We start from the raw sequence: 20907 nt of genomic DNA, 5'->3' as shown, positions 1-20907 counted from the left end.
TGGAAAAGGTGTGATGTTTGCGTTTTCGCAATTGTAGCATGTCAATTATACGTACAAGAACGCTGGCGTTTTCCGTATAGGCATAGTAGGGACAGAAAGTCCACATAGGAAAACTGCAGATTTTCTGTGAAAAATGCTGCAGAAAAAAATGCATTTCTCCCATGGTCTTTTCTGCAGTGTTTTTTTGTGGAGGTTTCCTCTGCCGACATTCTGTTTCACTTATACCTATGGGGAAACTGTTGGCATTTCCATAGGTATGATTGACATGCTGCAATTTCCAAAACCACACCGGTTTTGGAAATCGCAGCGTGTCCACATCGCCGGTTTTTACCTCAAAGTGAGCATGGGATTCACTAGAATCCCATCCACTTTACTCTGACTGTAAAACGCTGCGATTTTTTTCTGCGGCATCTCCGCCACATGGGGCCCTGCTCTTAAATAGCATTGTCAGCATTACTTGGCTGTAAGTACATAAAACTTCTGAAGACACCAATCTAGTCATACTTCTTACAGATTCTGAGCACTGCAGGGTGGACATTACCAAAGCAGTGTTAGTAAGATCATACCTGGAAATCAGACTCATTAAAATCATATGGCACATTCCAGCCAATCTTTCCAAATTTCCTTCTCTCCTGCACCACAGCATGGAAGAACGCCAGCACATAGACCAGGGATTTAAAGGCTGGATGTTGGCAGGCATCAAGGGCTTCATGAGAGATCTTAAAGTACGTAGCCCTCATGTTCAGCTTCAGGCCATTAGGAGGCTCTGTAACAACCTATAAGGAAATGGAGAAAGTACATTATTTATCTATGGCGCTGTGTGGTCTTTAGTGTAAAATAATTATGGCACAACTTACATTTTTTAGGTTCTATTTGACTAAATCTGCCCAGTATTTATTGGAGCTTCTTTCCTTCATTATTTATTTGTTTGACTTCAGTTATATATTCACATGATGATTATATAGAAATCTGATATATTTCAGAATATAGAGTTTTCTGCTGCATAAAATTTCTAAGCACAATGTAAAAACCTATAATCCTATCTATTCAGTAAACTAGTCAATCTATCTATTTCTTTTTCATTTCCCATGGGCAAACCTTGAGGGACTTCTGTAGTATTCCAATGGGGAAGTCTTTGGTGGGATCTGTGGTAAGCCACAAGCGGAAGTCTGGGTGCGGTTTCTTTATCATCTCAAGTGCCTTCTCCAGATCTTTCAGCCACTTCACCAACAAGTGACAGTTTTGTAACATAAGCCATTGGCCACGAGACACTGCTGTTTCCAAGAGCTGAAGTGCAACCTACCGTGATAGAAATAACACACACAGATAATGACTCCAAATGAAAAGTAGAAGTCATCAGTGCTCCATTCAACCCACTGCGGCATCCAAATATCTGTACATTTGTAGCTCAAGCAGTTACAATGAAATGCACAAGGAAAGCAAAAACACCCCATGAGGCTCATGCCAATTGCCCCATTTCAGGGGAAAAAAATTCCTTCCCGACTCCAATCTGGCAGTCAGTATAAAAACCCTGGCTATACCATGTCCCCCAATATTCATGCACTAGAGACAACTAGAGAAGTTACTCACTTTTTCCTGCCCCTGACCCATGGCAAGGAACTTAAGGCGATTTCCTCCAAATCCTGACCTCTCTGCCAATTTCATGAGGTCACTAGCGGGATCAGATCCAGGGCTCAGGATAAAGACAATTGGTGAGGATGGAACACTCTGCTCAAATATAGCTTCAAAGCTTATGACTGGCGGCTGCACATACCTAGGAGTTGTAAGAAAATATATGAATGTTTTACAGTAATAAATATATTTATTTTATAATAAAGTACCACTTATCTGATGATAGAACATCAAAGAAATGTACTAAAATATGAGAAATATAAAACTACATCTTACATTCTGGAACAATCATAAGCTGGAACAGAACTGGGCACCTATTGAAATATAATGTTACCGCAGGAGCCTAAGAAGGGGGTCTGGATACATTCACACAGTTGGGTGTGTTGGAGGTATTCCTCAATGTAAATGCCGACAACCACCAAGAAAACGTCCACACTTAAATAATATAAAACTACGCAAATTTCTTAGTATCTAAGCATGAAAAAGGTGGTGTGAGTAGTACACTATGACATAACAGAGTACATAGCATACTCTATGGTGGTGTGGTGGGCTGAGTATGACAGTGCTATGTATGGATAATGGGCATTATGTATTTCTCCTGCATTTACCTTAAGGACCTTATACTCCAGCGTTATGCTTGTTTTTGTCTGGCTATGTAGACATATACGATGGTCCTTCAATTTTGTAGAATTTCATCTATTACCCATTTGTAACTGTCTTATGTTATGTCATAATGTACTACTCACACCACCTTGGTATTCACTGCTACTGTGATCTCTTAGACCCCCCGTATTACATGTATTTGTACTTAGTGGTGTTATTTGTATCTGTACTATTTTTTATGCTTAGATACTAAGACATTTGCATAGCTTTATACTATTTAAGTGTGGAAGTTTTCTTGTTGATATTTCGCCATACTTGTTATGCATTATTGGCCTCTTTTGTATTACTGTTTACTTCAATGTAAATCCCAGACAGATGTCACCATATAACATGCGGTATTCATTTACTGATGCCTCTGTATGGAATTATGTAGCCAAATATGATAATCCATACAGTAGAAAAGTATATTGGTCCAATAGACGGCAAAAAGACATTTCTTTGACCTCCATCTTTTGAATGGGGGCCTATGGATAAATTTGATGTATTGGCTGGGAGCTTTTACAGTGCCTACACCAAATGTACACTGCAAAAATGGCGTGAATATCACGACTTGTCATAGTATCACATACCATCTGTATTTGTTGTTCTCATAAGACCATAGAATAAACATATGTATTTTATATACTGAGCAATCACAGACAATGTCCGCTGGTGACATATGGGAAGACACCATTATAGTCTATAAGGATTTATAGTTCTCCATGTACTCAATAATTTACTGATACAGCTTGGACAACACATATATACAAGTATGTATATACAAATTTGTGAAATAAACTAGATTAAATAGCTTTATAAAAGTTAAACAACCAAAGCACAGTAATGGCTGCTCTTCAAAGGCTATAGTAGGACAGGTAGTGAAGCAGATGTGCAGCAGACATCCAAAGGTCTCTCCTCTAATATGCTTTCCAGCAGTGACAAAGATATAACAGGAAATCTATAATTTGTAAATGAATGCACTGCGCTCCTGTCTCTACCACAGCAGCTCCCAGCGGTGTTTTATCCCAACCGTCTGGTCAAACTGTCTCCAGATTACTATTCCAGAAAACACCAGTGTGTTACAATACAAGCAATGTCATTACAGGCTTATATGTAAAAAAAAAATAATTAAAAAGCTAAAAAAGACATTTACGTAAAAAGCGCACATGTATTATTATTATTATTATTATTATTATTATTATTACTACTACAGCACATCATGACAGCCAAGGCACGCTGGCCTGGTTGTCATGTTGCAAAAAAAAAAAAAAAAAAATTCATTTATTTCATGTAACATTTGGCAATATGTCACTGTTAGCCAGTTCTATACTCACTTCTCTCCCATGGTGACAGTCACATAGTCCGTCACAGCTCTATAGACGCGGTCTACTCTGAAGCATCGCAGGAGAAGTAGTTTTTGAAAGGTGGAAAGTTTGTCATTGTAACTTAGAGGGAAGGGGTATTGTTCGGGAGTATCCAGGTCATACCACTGAATAAAAGAAAGTCATATGCATTTGAGGTTTTAGTAACTCAACAAGAAGAATGACATTTTATTTGGAAATTGAAAGAAACATCTAAAAGAGTTACAGTAACTGTACTGTATTGTATTTTGTAGATGAAGCTTAGCACATCCCTATGAAAGGAAATATTCATACATTCAGGGGCTGAAAACAATCCCTTACCCTGACCTGACCACACAGCTGCTGCCTATGTTACGATGTATAGAAGCACTATACAGTACATTGTAACACAGAAGGAGAGAAATGTAGGAAACAGCAACAAGCTAACAGGAAAAGTGTTGTATATTATCAATTTTTCACTATTTTATTTATTGTAATTATTTTTTTTATTACAAATGAAAAAAAATACATATCACTGTCTGTATAATGGTTGGTGGAACCTTTGATTTAGCGCCTATATCAGGGTCCGACATTTTATATTTGGTATAGGCTCTATGCCATTTGAGGTCAACCTAATAGCTATCACAGTCACTATATAGAGAACTCTTTTGTAACTATAGGCAATCCTGGCTAGAACTGCATTGAAACAAGTGGTATAGTATATCACACATTTTACTAATTCAGTAAAGGCTATATAGATGTATTGCATGTCAATAAGATATGCAAACAATGTCCAATCAGTCAACTCTGCTATTAACTAAAGCAGGGGTCTGCAACCTTCATACTCCAGCTGCTGAGAATCTATGATTCCCAACATGCTCCATAGACTTCCATGGGAGTTCCAAGGACAGCAGAACAAGTATGCATGCTGGGAGTTGTAGTTTTACAACAGCTGGAGTGCCGAAGATTGCCTACCCCTAAACTAGAACATACAAACAACAAAACTGGGAAAACGCCACCAATTGGAAATCGGTGACATAACTTCTTGATATCCCATAAATGCATATCCGGAGACATCACCTTTAAAGGGGCTCGATCACTAGATATACGTGTTATGAGCTAAAGATATGACTGAACAGCCTTTAAAAAGGCTATTCAGGTGCTGCTATTAGTTTGTAAAAAAGACCCCCCCCCCCGGTTATGTTAATTACCTCGGAAATTGATATGCAAACGAGCTTGATGATCATGCACGGTGGGCGTTCCATGCACCCCTTAGCGTCATAGCCTCTGAACGACTCTTCCTTGTGCCTCCAAGCCCCCCCCCCCTCCTGCTTCTTCACCGCCTCTATCGTCGGCGGCCTCTATTGAAATAATGCGCGTGCGCAGTAGCGCTCCCTCTGTCGCGCTACTGCGCATGCTCCAGCACCATTTTCCTGTAGATAACATTGCAAGCTGGCGCTGCAGCATGCGCGGTAGCGCACCGGAGGGAGCGCTACTGCGCACGCGCGTTATTTCAAAAGAAACCGCCGACGATGGAGGCGGTGAAAAAGCAGGTGGAGGGAGGTCTAGGAGGCTCAAGGAAGAGCGGTGGGCGTCCATAAGCTATGACACTAAGGGGTGCAAGGATCACCCACCGTGCACGATCAAGCTCATTTGCATAACGATTTCTGATGTAAGAAACAAAAATGGGGGGGTCTTTTTACAAACTAATAGCAACACCTGAATAGCCTTTTTAAAGGCTATTCAGGCATATCTTTAGCTCATAACACGTATATCTAGTGATAGAGCCCCTTTAAGATGCAGCAGCTTATTATTACTGTTTGGGTTAAAAGGCAAATAATGTATTCTTCATAATTCCATAGATTCTGTGTGATTTATAGTCATCCATAGATTATGTATTACTCATAATTAGAGATGAGCAAATGAGTTCATACCAAGTACCAATATTCCAAATTGTTCAGGTTTTTGTTGAGAAATTAAACAAATGGTGATTGGTCTCAGGTGATCTAAAATGAACTAAATATTCTGGGGTTTGAAGAGACACTAGATTATAATAATGTCACTTTTACATTGACAAAACTTAGAGAGATATACATTCGAAAGATAGATAGATAGATAGATAGATAGATAGATAGATAGATAGATAGATAGATATTCCTAGGAAAGCTAAGAGTGTTCTATACTATGTTTTAAGCCAATTTAAGATGTGATTCATACCAAACTCATTCGACCCAAAATGAATCAGGTACCCAAGCCGCTGAACCCAAAACAAATTTGGAAAGGTTTGCCCCTCTCTACACATAATCCTCAATATTGCTACACAAACATTTCATCACAATATGGGGGAGAAGTTACACTAATAACAATTCCACAGTTCACTGGGTATAATGGTGACATATTTGACACTCACAGCTTTCCATTCTGACTCATGTCTCTCTACATCATCAGGCAGCGACCCAAACAATGATGGGAACTGTTCAGATAAGCGTATGATGTCCTCCCATCCTTGGTCAGGGAGCCAAGAACATGGCTTTTTCCTCTTGCTTTTCTCTAGGGAGATATTTCCTAAAAGAAATGGAGAGATCAAATCAAATCTAATGGAAACAAAACCTGAAATCTTATCAGAAGAACCAATAAAATGTATAAGTTAAGAAGACAACAGAAATAAGGTACCAGCCAAAGTCATCATTTTCTTAGGTTTATTACCTTTGAGGAAAAAGTCCAGTTCTTCCTGTGGCACCCTGCCATCTGCTTGTTCAATCTTAATGGTCATATTAAAAGAAAACAGCAACTTATGCCTTTCAAATAAGCCTGAAAGAAATGTTCATAATACACTGACTTAAAATATACAGTAAAATAAATATGATTTTTTATTTTAATCATGAATCAATATCTCCTCACCACTACACGTACCACAAAATATTAGGATTACTGAGCTCCTGAAGAAATGGTTAAAATCTGACCATGGACTCTCTCTCTTTGCCTTCTGTATAGGAAGTGGTAGTATATTGAATACCAGAAGTAGCAGCCATACTAGGTGGACATGCTGATTTAGGTGGGACTGTACGACTACTGTGTATGGGGAGCTCCCAACTTTCTCCCAACTGTAATATCTGGGGATAGAAGTGTGTTGGCTTTCAACATGCCTGATCCTTTAGTTCTGAAGGAGATAAATCAGCAGAATGACCATGTATGGCCGCCTTATGTCTTTCTCCAAGACTTGAGTAGGACAGGCTGCATTATGTAATAAAAAAACAAGACTCCTTGAGCCTATTATATACTTTGACCAACAATAAATATCATAAGTGGTCTATAAAGTCCAGTAAAGCTGAATTTCATGTCTTTGTAAGTCATGGTACATGCCTATAAAATTGTTTCTGCAAGAAGGCTACATTAATTAATTATTTGATAATCTCATATCTAATATATAATCTCATATCACAGGCCCATATCATAATAAGCCATCTGGATAAAAAACTGTTTCAATAACACTTGAGCATAGCCAACCTGTGCATCCGTAGTTATAGACGTTGAATGTCAAGGTGTCCATTATGTTTTTCAACCTTTTGGGCAAAATACCATCGGGAAGAGACTTCCGTAGAGACAAATCAAAGACAGCCAAGAAAGATGACAAAGAGTATTGATACATTGAGTTGACTAAGGCCATCTCTGAGAGGACGAAGAACAGTATGGCCCCGCGCTTAGCAGCTGGTCTGTAACCATCTCGCAATTTATCAATGTCCAAGGCTGTCCTCTCCGCTAGTTTCAGTTTTTCAGATACCTAAAGGTATAAAATTCATTGTTACTGATACATCTGGACTTTATTCACTACTAGTAGAATATAAGCGGCTTCGCTCGCGGAAAATTTATTATATTGTTGGTTATGCTAGGTCAGTGATGGCGAACCTTTTAGAGATCGAGTGCCCAAACTGCCAATACAGCAATTTATGAAGTGCCAATACAGCAATTTATCCTTAATACTGTACGGATACATAATTGTGGACAGTTACAGACCCACATATTACAGTCATGTGAATCGGGCTTCACAGAGCTTTCAATAATACAAACAACTTTGTACTGAAATGTAAAGCTATCTGCATTTAGTACTTTGAACAAATAATGTTCACTACTTACTTCACACAGGATCTGTTTTATAGTGACCTTTCAATGTTATTACATCCTATAATAATATCACGTCTGCTATAAAATAGATACTGTGTGACATAAATAGTGAGGGGACCTCAGACAGTATTATATGCTCTGCAGTGTCCCCCCCTACAGTATTATATTCTCCACAGTAGCCCCCCACAGGATTATATGCTCCACAGTGGCACCCACACACAGTATTATATGCTTATTAATACGTCCCCCCCAGTATTATATGCTACTCAGTATGCTCCCCCAGTATTATATGCTCCTCAGTACCCCACACATACAGTATTATATGCTCCTCAGTATTCCACCAACACACACAGTATTATATGCTCCTCAATACACATCGTCCCTGTGTTATATGCTCCTCAGTACGTATACCCTCAGTATTTTATGCTCTTTAGTATGCCCCGCAGTATTATATACTCTTTAGTTCGCTCCCCCCAGTATTAAATGCTCCTCAGTACGCATCCCCCCAGTATTTTATGCTCTTCAGTATGACATTCACACACTCTTATACTTACCCATGAAGAGCCGCCGACGTCCATTTCCTTTTGACTGCAGGCGCTAATGACTCATGTCAAATTCTGCAGTCAGTGTAGGCCGTGGTCGCGCACTCTGCGGCCTACATTGACAGCTTTCAGCTGTATGTCCATTTGCACATACAACCAAAGGCAGTGATCGCTCATCAATGGGGAATCCTGTACCGGATTCCCTGTTAGAGAGCGATCTGGGCGACCGCACGCATGCCAGTATAGAGGGCTCTGCATGCTCTCTCTGGCACGCGTACCATAGGTTCGCCATCACTATGCTAGGTAAAGTAAAATTTTCTGTGTCACACTGAAATTGACATTTTCAGAGCGCTACAGTAAATCTTTTTTTTCCACTTTAAATTTTTATTATTTTGGCATTTTACTAATTTGTCGTAACATTGATGTGAACATTTTTTTTTATTTACACGTTTTTATTGATTTTATATATTCAATACATATTATGGAGTATAAACTATTACAACTATTATAAGGAGCTGACATCTCAGTAATGAAAACCGCCTCACAGGCAGACTTGTGTAGTTGCCCATAGCAGCCAATCAGAGCTCAGCTTTCACTTTACCTCAGCAGCTTCAGTGATGAAAGCTCCTGTATAATAAGCAATAATGACAATCTTACTATCAGGCAGTTTTCGCCTGACTAATATTGCTGCTCAGTAAGGCTGCTTTCACACTACAATAACACTACAGTCTCTGGGCCGTGGAGTCTACAACTCCGTAGACTTCTATGGAGCCTGAAAAATTCACAGCTTTTTGCACAAAGAAGTCTATGGAACTGCCAAATCCATTGCCTGGAGGCCTGTGAAAAATACTGTAAGCCACTAAGGATACCAGACGAGTTTTGTTTTTTTCTCTATGTAGATTGTGAGCCCCACATAGAGCTCACAATGTACTTTTTTTTTCCCCCTATCAATATGTCTTTTTTGGAATATGGGATGGAAATCCATGCAAACACGGGGAGAACATACAAACTCCTTGCAGATGTTTTTTTGCTCTTGGCGGGATTTGAACACAGGAACTCCAGCGCTGCAAGGCTGCAGTGCTAACCACCGAGACACCGTGTGGCCCCAATACCAGGCGTGTTTTGTCAGTACGTGCATGTGTGTGCACGTGTGTGATCCATGTGTATTTATGCATATGTGCATGCATGTGTGTGTGTGTATGCGTGTGATCCATGTGCATGTATGCTTGTGTATGCACGTGTGTAGTCCATGTATATGTATGTGCGCATGTGTGTGTGTGTACGCATGTGTGATCCATGTGCATGTATATGTGTGTGCATGCACGTGTGTGGTCCATGTATATGTATGCGTGTGTGTGCGCGTGCGTGTATGTGTGTGCACGCTTGTGATTCATGTGTATGTATGCGTGTGTGCATGCACGTATGGTCCATGTATATGTATGCGTGTGTGTGCATGTGATCCATGTGTCTGTGCGTGTGCAGTGCAAGTGTGGATGTGTGCGGTAGTTGTGTGTGAGTATGCATATGCTCTGTTCGTCTCTGTGCATAGTGTTCATCCATCTGAGTGTGTTTGTGTGCGTGTGTGGTCCTTGCGTGTGTGTGTGTGTGTGTGTGTGTGTGTGTGTGTGTGGTGTGCATCTGGTATTTATGGGGTGGTGTTGTGGTATTTATGGGGTGGTGTTTGTGTTGTGTGTGTCTAGAGTACTCTGGTGTTTGTGTGGTGTGGTATTTGTGTGGTGTTGTGCTTGTGGGTTGGTGTATGTGTGCTGTCTGTGTGATGTTTATATGGTGTTTGTGAAATGTTTGTGTGTTGTGTGTGCTGGTGCAGCCTTTTTAGCAGCGACTCATTGGCGCCGTTGCTATAATCCGTCCCTGTCAGTCACAACTGTTGTTTTCCCCTCAGTACTTTCACATTTCCCCATTATATGTATAGGGCCTAACTTAGGGGGCCCCAATCTCAAGACAGGGGGGATGCTAGCGAGATGTAACCTGCGCAGTATTCTGCTCCTGTGGGTGGAGAGGGGGCGTGCCAAATTTAACCAAAATCGGGCGAGAACTGTGGATTTGTATAGAGCAGACTACGACAGATTTTGAGTTTTATACATATGTAGATAGATTAACAACAGCTGATCACAAAGATTTCTTTTTGCCATTTTGTATAATGGCAGATCATCAGATCAGAATTTGTATAATGGCAGATCAGATGTGCTAAAAGGATGTAAAAAAATGGGATTCAGATCACATTTTTTACATCCTTTTAGCACATCTGTTTAACAGATGCAAAGTACAGACACAAACAGATGCAATTGGATGGTCATCAGTTATTGTTTTGTTTTTTAAGGGTGTATTCACGCGATATAACGTGCAGCGTGATCTGGCACGTATACGGCGTGTGAGGGTTTGCGCGCCGTAAAAGCTCCCGTTATTTTGCAGCCGTGATTTTGAGTCTATACACTGTGAGTGTATACAGACTTATAGAAAGCAACACCACCAAAGAATGATGGACACCTCTCTTAGTCAAGTTCTTTTGCCCCTTTATTTTAGGGGTAGGGTCTGGGGGTCTGAGCACCTGCATTTATGAAATGGCCATTACACTTTAAACATTACGGTTCATTACTAAAACCAATCGCACCAAAAGTCTTCACTTGCACAGGGTCAATGAATAGTTACCTCTGTAGCTTTGGATTTGGTCTCTTCTAGTGTATGAACTAGTTCCACATTGTCTAGCATGTTACCAGTGGAAGTGGCAAGTTCTCTAAGCAAGGAGTCTTCTAAATCTTTTAACAACTTTTTATTTTCACTGGTCTCTTGAATTAGATGTTCTCTTTGCTCTTCCAATTCTCTTCTTTCAAAGCCGACAATGACACTGAGCAACTGATCTTCAAGGCCCTTCAGTGTAACTACGGATAACATTGTAACAAGATGCAAGGACAACATTAAGTTATCTTTGTAATTCTGACAAATACTAGAATAATATAAATACAGCATTGACAATATTCTGGTGTTAATTCTGCATATTAAGGGGAAAGAGCTGCCAGAATGTCTCTTAAGTTTCACAAACAGTAATGACTATTGGGCCCCGTTCACATGGGAGGCGGAAGGGCGGATTTTGGCACCGAGAGTGGGCCGACTCTGGAGGTTGCTGTCGCGAGGCGGACGCCACGGCTCAACGAGCTGCAGAATCCGCCTGAGGAAAGGGCAGCTCGCTTCTTTTTTCTGCTAGTGGCAACATTCCACTAACAGAAAAAAGAACGCTAGTGGTCTCCATAGACCACCATTGTGAGGGGGCGGATTATGACGTGGTTTCCGCACCATAATCCGCCGCCCTCTGTGCCCGTGTGAACGGGCCCTTGATCTGATAGAAATACGTGCATTTTATTTCATTATGGAATGTACTCACCTGTATAGTTTATGACCATGGCTTTACCAAACACTGACGGAGAGTATTTAGGATTTGCCAGTTTTGTATTCAGATACAGTTTAAAGTTAGGATCATAATCGACTTCTTTATCTCCTAAGATGATAAACTCGCGGCCTTGGGCACCTTTGATATTTTTCTCTAAAACATTGTCTATGACAGGATCAATGTATTCATCGACATCTTGAAAGAGGAAGGGGAAACCATACTTAATGGCCATTTCTAATTGCTTCAAGAAATCAGGGTCATTAAAAGAGGAAATCTGGAAAGCAAAAAAATATCAATAATTCATTTTTTGTAGTCACTCAGTAGTCTGATCTAATCCATTAAAAGAGATAGCAAAGATGGGAGCATCAGATACAATGACCAAAAATACACCAAACATTCTTAACAACAGAAAGGATTAAACGCACAAACAAGTGAGACAGCTTTTACTAAATAATCTACACAAACCAAGTGTCTCTTAGAGAAAATACTTCAGCCATATTTTACCAATGTAATATGTAATAAGTCAGTATTAACCATATGTAGGCATTTGCATTTACAAGAACTTAACACAATTTTATAAGGCATGTTTCCTGACGTAAAAACATCTATTTATTTCTTTTACTTATATAGCACCAACATATTTTTCTGAGGCACATTAATATGCTCACCTTGAATTAGAACATGGTCATTTTCGCTGACGCCTACATATCTAAATAAAGCATCCCTTAAAATATGCAGTATATCTACTCAAATTCAAAGCGATCATGTTAATATGCCCCATATGTCATGTACATTACTGAAAAGACTGAGTATTAGAAAAAGTATGCACACTGCAAGCAGAGAAGATGAAGTAAGTGAGAAGGAAGATAGGAACATTTAGGTTTAGTCAGGGGCGTAACTACCGTAGAGGCAGCAGAGGCAGCTGTCACAGGGCTCAGGTCATTAGGGGGCCCGGTGACAGACGCTACCGCTGCGTTGTTTTTTTTTTTTTTTAATAGGCTGTTACGGGCCCTATTTACTTGCCGATCCTGGCTGGGCCGGGATCGGCAAGTGACATCGCGGGCCCCACAAATACTATCATTATACTCGGGGGTCTTTGCAGACCCCTGAGTATAATGATCGGCGGACCGGGAGAGGTAAGACAACGTAAAAAATACTTTTACTTACCTCTCCACGATCCTGCCAGGCCTCCTTCATACTTCTCTGACGTCTCTGACATAACATGAACCCGGCCTGCTTCCCGGGTCATGTGACGTCCGACGTCATTAAAGAAGGACGAGAGCGGCGGCCGACAGCATAGGAGCCGGGGGACAGGTAAGCAACTGGTTTTTTTAAATGTTTTTAATGTTTTTAATTCTCCGATTATTATATTCTGGGGTCTGAAAAGAACCCAGAGTATAATAATTGTTTATGGGTGTCCACAGTGGGACATAATACTGTGTGCAGGGGACACTGTTGGGGAGAATACTGTGTGCAGGGGACACAATGGGGACATAATACTGTGTGCAGGGACCACTATGGGGTATAAAACTGTGTGCAGGGGACACTATGGGGACATAATACTGTGTGCAGGGACCACTATGGGACATAATACTGTGTGCAGGGGCCACTAAGGGACATAATACTGTGTGCAGGGACCACTATGGGGCATAATACTGTGTGCAGGGCCACTAAGGGACATAATACTGTATGCAGGGGCCACTAAGGGACATAATACTGTGTGCAGGAGTCACTAATGGACATAATACTGTGTGCAGGGGCCACTAAGGGACATAATACTGTGTGCAGGAGCCACTAATGGACATAATACTGTGTGCAGGGGCCACTAATGGACATAATACTGTGTGCAGGGGCCACTATGGACATAATACTGTGTGCAGGGCTTACTAAGGGACATAATAGAGTACGGAGGAGGGGGGTCGGTCGGGGTCTTCGGTGACGGTTGGGGGGGGGGGCATGTCAAAGGTTCGCCACGGGGCCCCGCCATTCCTAGTTACGCCACTGGGTTTAGTGATTCATATGATAAAACAATATTTCACAAGTACTGTGCGAAACAAAAATGTATTGTCTTTATAGAAACCTTTTCTCAAGATTATAATATTGGACGTATTATCTTGTTTATGATATAAGAAGAGGGTGCTAAGCACACCTTAAGGTTATGACGTTCCTCCTTTCTTTTGATCCAGTTCAGAGCTTGCTGTTGAGGATCTATGCACAGTGGGAAGCGACTTGCCCTGGTGGTCAGTATACCATTTTGTATCGAGAGCTCATCTGGAGGTAATCCTTCAGAGCCCCACCTACAGGAAAAGCATAAAGTTAACAAAATATTTCATATGTTTTGTCGCCCCTTTTGGTGGCTTTTTAACTTTTCCTAAGTGAAGCAACTGCAGTCTATTACTAGTAGATAAGATTCAAATTATACAACAAAATCAAGCATCTAAATAGCTAATATTGGGAGAGCAATAAATAATGCCTGCAGAATACTGAACAGATTTGTGACTTATCTTTATGAAGATAGCTTTGTATGTCCACATCAATGAGATGGCTATACTACCTATACAATAACAGTGAAATATGGGTTTCAACACAAAAGCAACAAACTATGAACCATGACCATTACAGCCTCTTAGTAATTCTAGTGCCTGTAGGTGTGCCTGAACTTAAATCTACATCAGTCAGGAACTAGCAGTAGATTTGTGGTATAACTTATGGCCTATCTAGATGCCCTTCCTTCTCTGCTCACTATCATGCAAACCACAGGATTATTAGATGTGCCATCATGCACCATAAATGCTCCAAGAGAAAGTGCATTTTGGCCAATTTCTAGGCATATCCCAGACAGTATATCTGGACCATATAGTTCTTCATACAATTCATTCATATATTCCATTTAACCTTCACAATTTAGACCATACTTAGAAAGAGAAGGGATCTACCTGCTAATTTCCACATCATCCGTAAGCAGACTCTCCACCCTAAATGGATGACTAAGGGGGATTTCACGGACCAGTATGTCCTGCTGCCACTCTGTGTATACCATCTCTTTCCTGAATTCCCAGTTGAAGGCACCTTCATAGCTGAGAAAAGCAGAACAGAGCAAGCAATCGCCAAATAGCTTCACTCTTCTCTCCTTCAACTCTTCCAAATCATTTGTCCACCTATAAAAAATAAAAAATGTATATATTTGATTTGTATTGTCAATATGAATATACGAATAATACTATCATTGAAAAGAATGTGAAAGGAAATTAGAAATCCAATAAATGTATCAAGGTCTTGATGAAAATATCAGAAACAATTGATGACAAGTGATGAAGAAGTTTTCTATACGAGGCATCCCTAAAAACTTACCTGATATTCTCTGATCCCAAACCAGAGATCAGTTTATCAGCTGCGATGAGCCTGCGCTCCATAATTTCTGCTTCCTCTTGAAGCTTTTGCTTTTCTGTTATGGCAGCTTCATATCGTTCTCCGAGCGTTTTCAATTCACTTTGTATGGCAGCTAATTCAGCCTGGATCCTTTCTAGTTCCCGCTTGCTCATGTGATAGTTTCGTTCTAGTTTTGCCACCTGCAAGACAAAAGAAATCATATTTTATCACGATATCTTAAATAATGAAAATTTTGGGTGGATATAATTAAAATGAAAGGTATTTTTTTCAACAAATGGCAGTAGACAAAGTTTTTTTACACAGCCTTATCGGACTTGGCATTTCCATCTTAGTTATCTCTTTTCCTCTTTTGTACATTTCATAATTGCTACCCAACTAATTTATAACAAAGCAGACGTGACATATAGTCTTTTAATATTTTTTTTGATAAATCATCATCATTATTATCTATATGATATCCCATGTGTTAGTGCAGTGCACTTGGCATTTTATTATGGGGTGATACAGGGATCTATTGTTTTGCTGACCCCTTATTGGAAATCCCCTGTACTGTTGTTTGTTCATCTTTTGTGTATATATTCTTTCATTTTTATATGTACTTATTCTAATAAAATTGGGTCTATTTTTGTATATTATTCTGAGTGCTTTATTTACCTTATTTGTTTTCCTGTTTCTGAGTATTATGTAAGGTAATGGCACGCCCATGAAGGGGTTATGGTCGATACATATGGGGAATCTACTACCTTGGTTATTTGTAAGTTAAATTTTCCCCTTTTTATGCAATGTTTTTGGTTTTCACTAGAACTTAGGCCAGAAGCCTCCCTTTCCTCAGCTGTGCAAGCTGGCAACAAGGAGGAGTTTCAATAGAGCTTCAGTCGGCCATTTATACCGCGACTCCATTCAGTGAGGCAGATTTATGAATATTGGTGTCTTTATTTCCACCGCACTAGGATATTGTGTGATATTGTATAGTGGTGCATGCCTCCTTGTGTGCCAGAAATGAAATGTACACCAGCTTGTAGCCAGGCTGACCATTAATCTGGCACAATGATCATAAATCTGATGCCAACGTAACACACACTTTCAGGAAACTGGCGAGGGCAGCAAAGAGTTGAAAAGTCTAAATTTTTTCTAAAACATCACGATTTGCTGCTCAAAAAAAATGTCAACTCTTTCATGCCTTGTATGCAGTAAACTCAATAAATCTCCTCCATTGTCTTTAGGGCTGACAGTTTCCATTATCCCTATAGACAATAGACCTTTGCTAGGTGCTGTTCAGTCCTAAAGATCCTGAGCTATAGTGCCTTATCAAATGAATCATAAACTAAATAAAGACTGGATCCCCATCTTCCAATGAAATTTGCACTTCTGTGTTTAAGAGCGGCCCCATTACTGTCATCCACTTGAGAGTGAAGAAAATGTCTGTACAGCACTGTGGATTGTCTTGGCTTTATATATAACTAATATAGATGAGCGAGTACTATTCGAAACTCTCGTTTCGAATAGCACACACCCATAGGAATGAATGGCCGCAGCCAGCACGCAGGGGGTTAAACGGCCGGCCACCGGCAAAGTCTGTGCGCCGGCCGCTTCCATTCATTCCTACGTTTCGAATAGCACTCGCTCATCTCTAATAACTAACAATAAAATACTATAATAAATGTACAAGTATACCTTTTCTCTTTTCGGTTTAATCTCCTTAGCCACATCACAGTAACCCATTACGGCATCAACAAATTTCAACATTCCCAGTCCAGCTTTACTGATGGCTTCCATCTCTTCAAATGTGGCATTAAGATTTTTTAAGAATCCTACAGGAAAATCCCACAAGATGAAAGATTGATTTTGTCTTCAGATGATGTAAAAGCTTATCTCATGTAATATACAGATGGTATTACAATGCTGACAGACAGAATATAAGCACATTACCTCGGACTGTCTTGACTTGATTCTGAGTGATTGCATCAAAGTCTATATCCATGAGTGTTTTCAGGAAGTTTGGCTCCGACATCATTCCCTTTGCACTTTTCCAGCTTATCTCCCTGTAGCCTCTCATCACTAGGATACACTCACACACAACCTGGACTGCCCTCGGGGGTTTGGCAAAAGTCCTTAAATATAATAATATTACAAATAACTCATCATGAATTGTATTTCAAAGAGTGTTAGACATTACAGTAGACCACTGCAAACAGATCAGTCCCAAACACACTATATAACTGTTATATATGGCACGATGTTTGACAACCCAATTATTACTGTAAATGTATTTTACAGATTGGACAACACACATATAGAAATAAAAATGTTAGATTGATAGTAATATATATAGATTGGAGAAATTATTACCATATGATCACCTATAATTTATTACCACCTTTACAGAGAAATAGACTCCGAATACCACTGAATATAAAGGCCATATCATATTTTCAATATGTCCACATGACAATTTTTTCTGAATAATTCACATAAATTAGAACAAACATTCTAACTGAAGGACACAATACACACCGTAGTCAAGAAAACATAGTATATATTATATATCTAACATGTACCTATTATTGCAGTAGAAGCCACAGAGGCTCATATTACCTTCATGGTCTACACTGGTGGGTCATTACAATACCATTGAACCTAGGCCATATGTAATCATGACTTACCGAATCGATCAACTACATGGATACTGACACTCCACAGTACAGTCACTCACATTAAAAACTCACAGCAAATCAGAAAGGTCCTCACATGTACTTACATCTTCCTTTGATGAGCGTAAAGTAAGAGAAAAGCCTTATTCCATGTCATACTCTCAAAAAGTTCGGATACTAAAGAGCACATCTCAATTTTAATTCTCGGGGATGGCAAAATTGTAATACTTCACTTGATTACTTTATATCGTACAAATCTGGACGAAAGAAGGCGAAGACCTTCTCCTTATATCGTATTTACAATTTATTCTGATATGCACTGTGCATGCTAAAGAAGAAAATTCCACATGCCTGCAATTTCCTTACAAGTCAGTATTGGTCCTGTAGGTTTCTCTTAGTTGTTTCTAAAATACAGTTGTTATACCTCTTACATGTCCCATCTACTACCATTCCATATAAAGCATTCTCTTACAGAAGGCCATCAGATATTAAACGTTCCTCAAGTAGATCACTGCTAAAGGGGACGCACGACTGAGCAGTAAAAGCATCTATCATTTCTAGACCTTGCTTTGACTGCTAGTCAAATATAGCTTAGTAAAAATCGTTAAAAATGTGGATATAAACGTAGCACATATAACAACAGGAATTCAGCATGGCAGACCACTTGTCATGGATGCCGATATGCTTTTGACACAGAAGCTGTAGTGCTTGACAGGCTCATGACATATTTTCTATATAACTATATTGCTTAGCTGTGAATAATGTGATTTCTATATACTACCCAGAAGAATATGACAAAATACAAAAAGATTATGACCAAAATACAAAAAGAAAATGACAAAAATATAAAAAAAAACAACTTTACAAATAGAATGATGTTTAAATACAAAGTGCAAAACGTTCAAAGATTAGATCTACATATATGTAATTTTAATAGTATTTAAGGACGTATGATACAATAAAATAATTCAAGATCAGATTAAGTTACTTCAGTTAATATAAAAATGTTACTGTTACTTTATCTTGGTTGAAAGCGTCCTCCTATGTTGTGTTCACAGCTCCTATGCCGTACTGCATGGCTCTACGGTTACAGACTACAAATAAATATTTTCTAGTCTGACCATGAATCTGCCTAATAACCTAATAAATGTACATATCTATCCCCTATAGAGGTATTAAATGCACACAGAGCTTTGCATATATTTGCAGTAACTCCAATAGCCCCTCTAAGAGCTTCAGATGGGCCTCTAGCTCATTGTGAGACAGTATATTCACCATCTTCATAAAACCGCCATAATCCACTTGTCCTGTATACTGTGATATCACATTAAAGAGTCTGATTTAGTGCCAGGTGTCATTGGAAACTTTAGTTTGCTCTAGTTAGCAATGAAAGCTGTTGACAACATTCTTAGTACTTAGTATAAAGAGAATCTATTAAATCCAAAATGCTTCCCAAACAAATAATATTGTCTTGTATGAATCTTTCATATAAGCAGAAACATGGTGAAGCCTTTATTTAATGAATATGAAAATCAGCATACAAATGCATGGAGGCTACGACCTCTGTGTCCATATCTGTGTGCAGAAAGCCTGAAGAGTTCTGGTCCTTCTTTCGACTGGTCGCCGGTGCTGCACCTTTTAGCTGGGATTGACATTTTCATCCTCAGACTGCGTCTCAGCTATCTATTATATCTATCTATTACAGGCTGATATGCACATCCATAAAAATATGATTCTCTACCGTTTCATCTGTTTGTGGTCATAAAGTAATGCTTCTGCTCCTATTAAATGTCTTTACACACTTCAAATGTTAGATCTGGAAGCAATTTGGACCTATTAGACTGCCTTTCAATATCTAACAAAAGTAAGAACCCACTCTGTCCCAAGTATACTGATTCATATCATAGGAAATGCATTATTCTTTTATGTACAAGTGGATATAAAACACACCTTGCCAAAGTCAGATCTGATCATGCATGATATATAATGACTTCAGTATGTGACTTACCTGATCTCAGTTACATCTGACTTGTCCAACTTCTGCAGTTCCAGCTTCGCAGCCTCTAGTATAGGCAAAGCTTCAGCCAGGGCGCTCTCAGCCTCCTGCTTCTCCACAGCAATGACTTTATTCTGCTCCTCTATTTCCGCAGCCTTCTCCTCGGCAAGCTTCCTTTTCTCCTCCGCTGTAATTTTCAGTAAACATTATTTGTTACTATGTGACATATTGTTATGTGACAGAGTACTGAAAAAGAGGATGGAAATGAAACTCCTATATGAAATTTCATGTATATAAAAATAAACATAATTCAGTGTGAATTCTCATGTGACCTGTTTCTTTATGGGAAGAAAGCTGCAAGTGACTTTGCAAAATGCACCGAAAAGTCTGACACTTCGATTTTTGGAGGAAAACATAACCCATTAATACTAAGACTTATAATGACAGCACTTTGCTCACCTACTGCAGTGTTAACAGATATCTCATCAAGTAACGCTTCGCATGCAGCTGATTTCTCTGCTAAAACCACCTTCTGCTCAGCCAGCTTTACATTAAGTTCAGCCAATTGCACAGTAGCCTCCTTCAGCTTGTCCAGGCCGCCTTCTAGTCGCTTGCACTGTGCTGCAGGAGAAAACATACTTTTGTTACTATATATGTACAGTTCATTCCAGCTGTAATATTACAAAATCCACAAAGTAGCACAAATGCAGTTATTACAGTTCCCAAAAAGACCGTAGAACATTTCCACAAATTGCCAAAAATTTGTTAAAAATTGGCAAAGGATTGTTAACTCTGTTTCTTTTTCTTTTAAAGTTTGGCTAAGTTCACATGACTATCTTTACATTGCATGACTATCTTTACAGTCTGCACTAGAATTAGAGGGATTTATAACTCTAGCGCCAGCGGAGAACGCACTTAATTTAGAACAAGGAACGCCATCCTTCATCAGTCGCCAAAAAACTGGTGTAAATAATGATAAATCTGGTGGGCTGAATGGTCCTGTCCATAGTACGACCCTGCTATGTTCCCTTTCCAGGTAGTGGGGAGGACATCACAAAAATAAATCTGCCCCATTGTCTTTACAGAGTTATTGACTACCATAGAGTTCTACTGCATTAACCATTTTTGCAAAACTAAGTGAAGCCATAATGGTTGTGTTGTCCCCTATGGTTTTGCTTCTAAAGTG

At 39.5% G+C, this 20907-nt stretch overlaps 1 protein-coding gene across 1 annotated transcript in view; it reads right to left on the bottom strand.

Moving 5' to 3' along the window:
* DNAH10 (dynein axonemal heavy chain 10) overlaps positions 1–20907 on the bottom strand; it is a 113260-nt gene that overhangs the window by 8899 nt on the left and 83454 nt on the right. The window contains exons 56-71 of the mRNA XM_075272173.1: positions 20181–20342; positions 19734–19908; positions 17004–17185; positions 16749–16885; positions 15036–15253; positions 14621–14842; positions 13834–13981; positions 11679–11958; positions 10949–11178; positions 7122–7395; positions 6321–6425; positions 6025–6179; positions 3609–3763; positions 1591–1774; positions 1099–1299; positions 567–776 (exon numbers count right to left, since the gene is read on the bottom strand). Coding sequence (XP_075128274.1) covers positions 567–776; positions 1099–1299; positions 1591–1774; positions 3609–3763; positions 6025–6179; positions 6321–6425; positions 7122–7395; positions 10949–11178; positions 11679–11958; positions 13834–13981; positions 14621–14842; positions 15036–15253; positions 16749–16885; positions 17004–17185; positions 19734–19908; positions 20181–20342 — 3038 coding nt within the window. The remainder of the gene's footprint in view (positions 1–566; positions 777–1098; positions 1300–1590; positions 1775–3608; positions 3764–6024; positions 6180–6320; positions 6426–7121; positions 7396–10948; positions 11179–11678; positions 11959–13833; positions 13982–14620; positions 14843–15035; positions 15254–16748; positions 16886–17003; positions 17186–19733; positions 19909–20180; positions 20343–20907) is intronic.

This window comes from Leptodactylus fuscus, chromosome 1, assembly GCF_031893055.1.
Source record: "Leptodactylus fuscus isolate aLepFus1 chromosome 1, aLepFus1.hap2, whole genome shotgun sequence".
Taxonomy (NCBI): domain Eukaryota; kingdom Metazoa; phylum Chordata; class Amphibia; order Anura; family Leptodactylidae; genus Leptodactylus; species Leptodactylus fuscus.
This window is presented reverse-complemented; position numbering and strand designations above follow the sequence as displayed.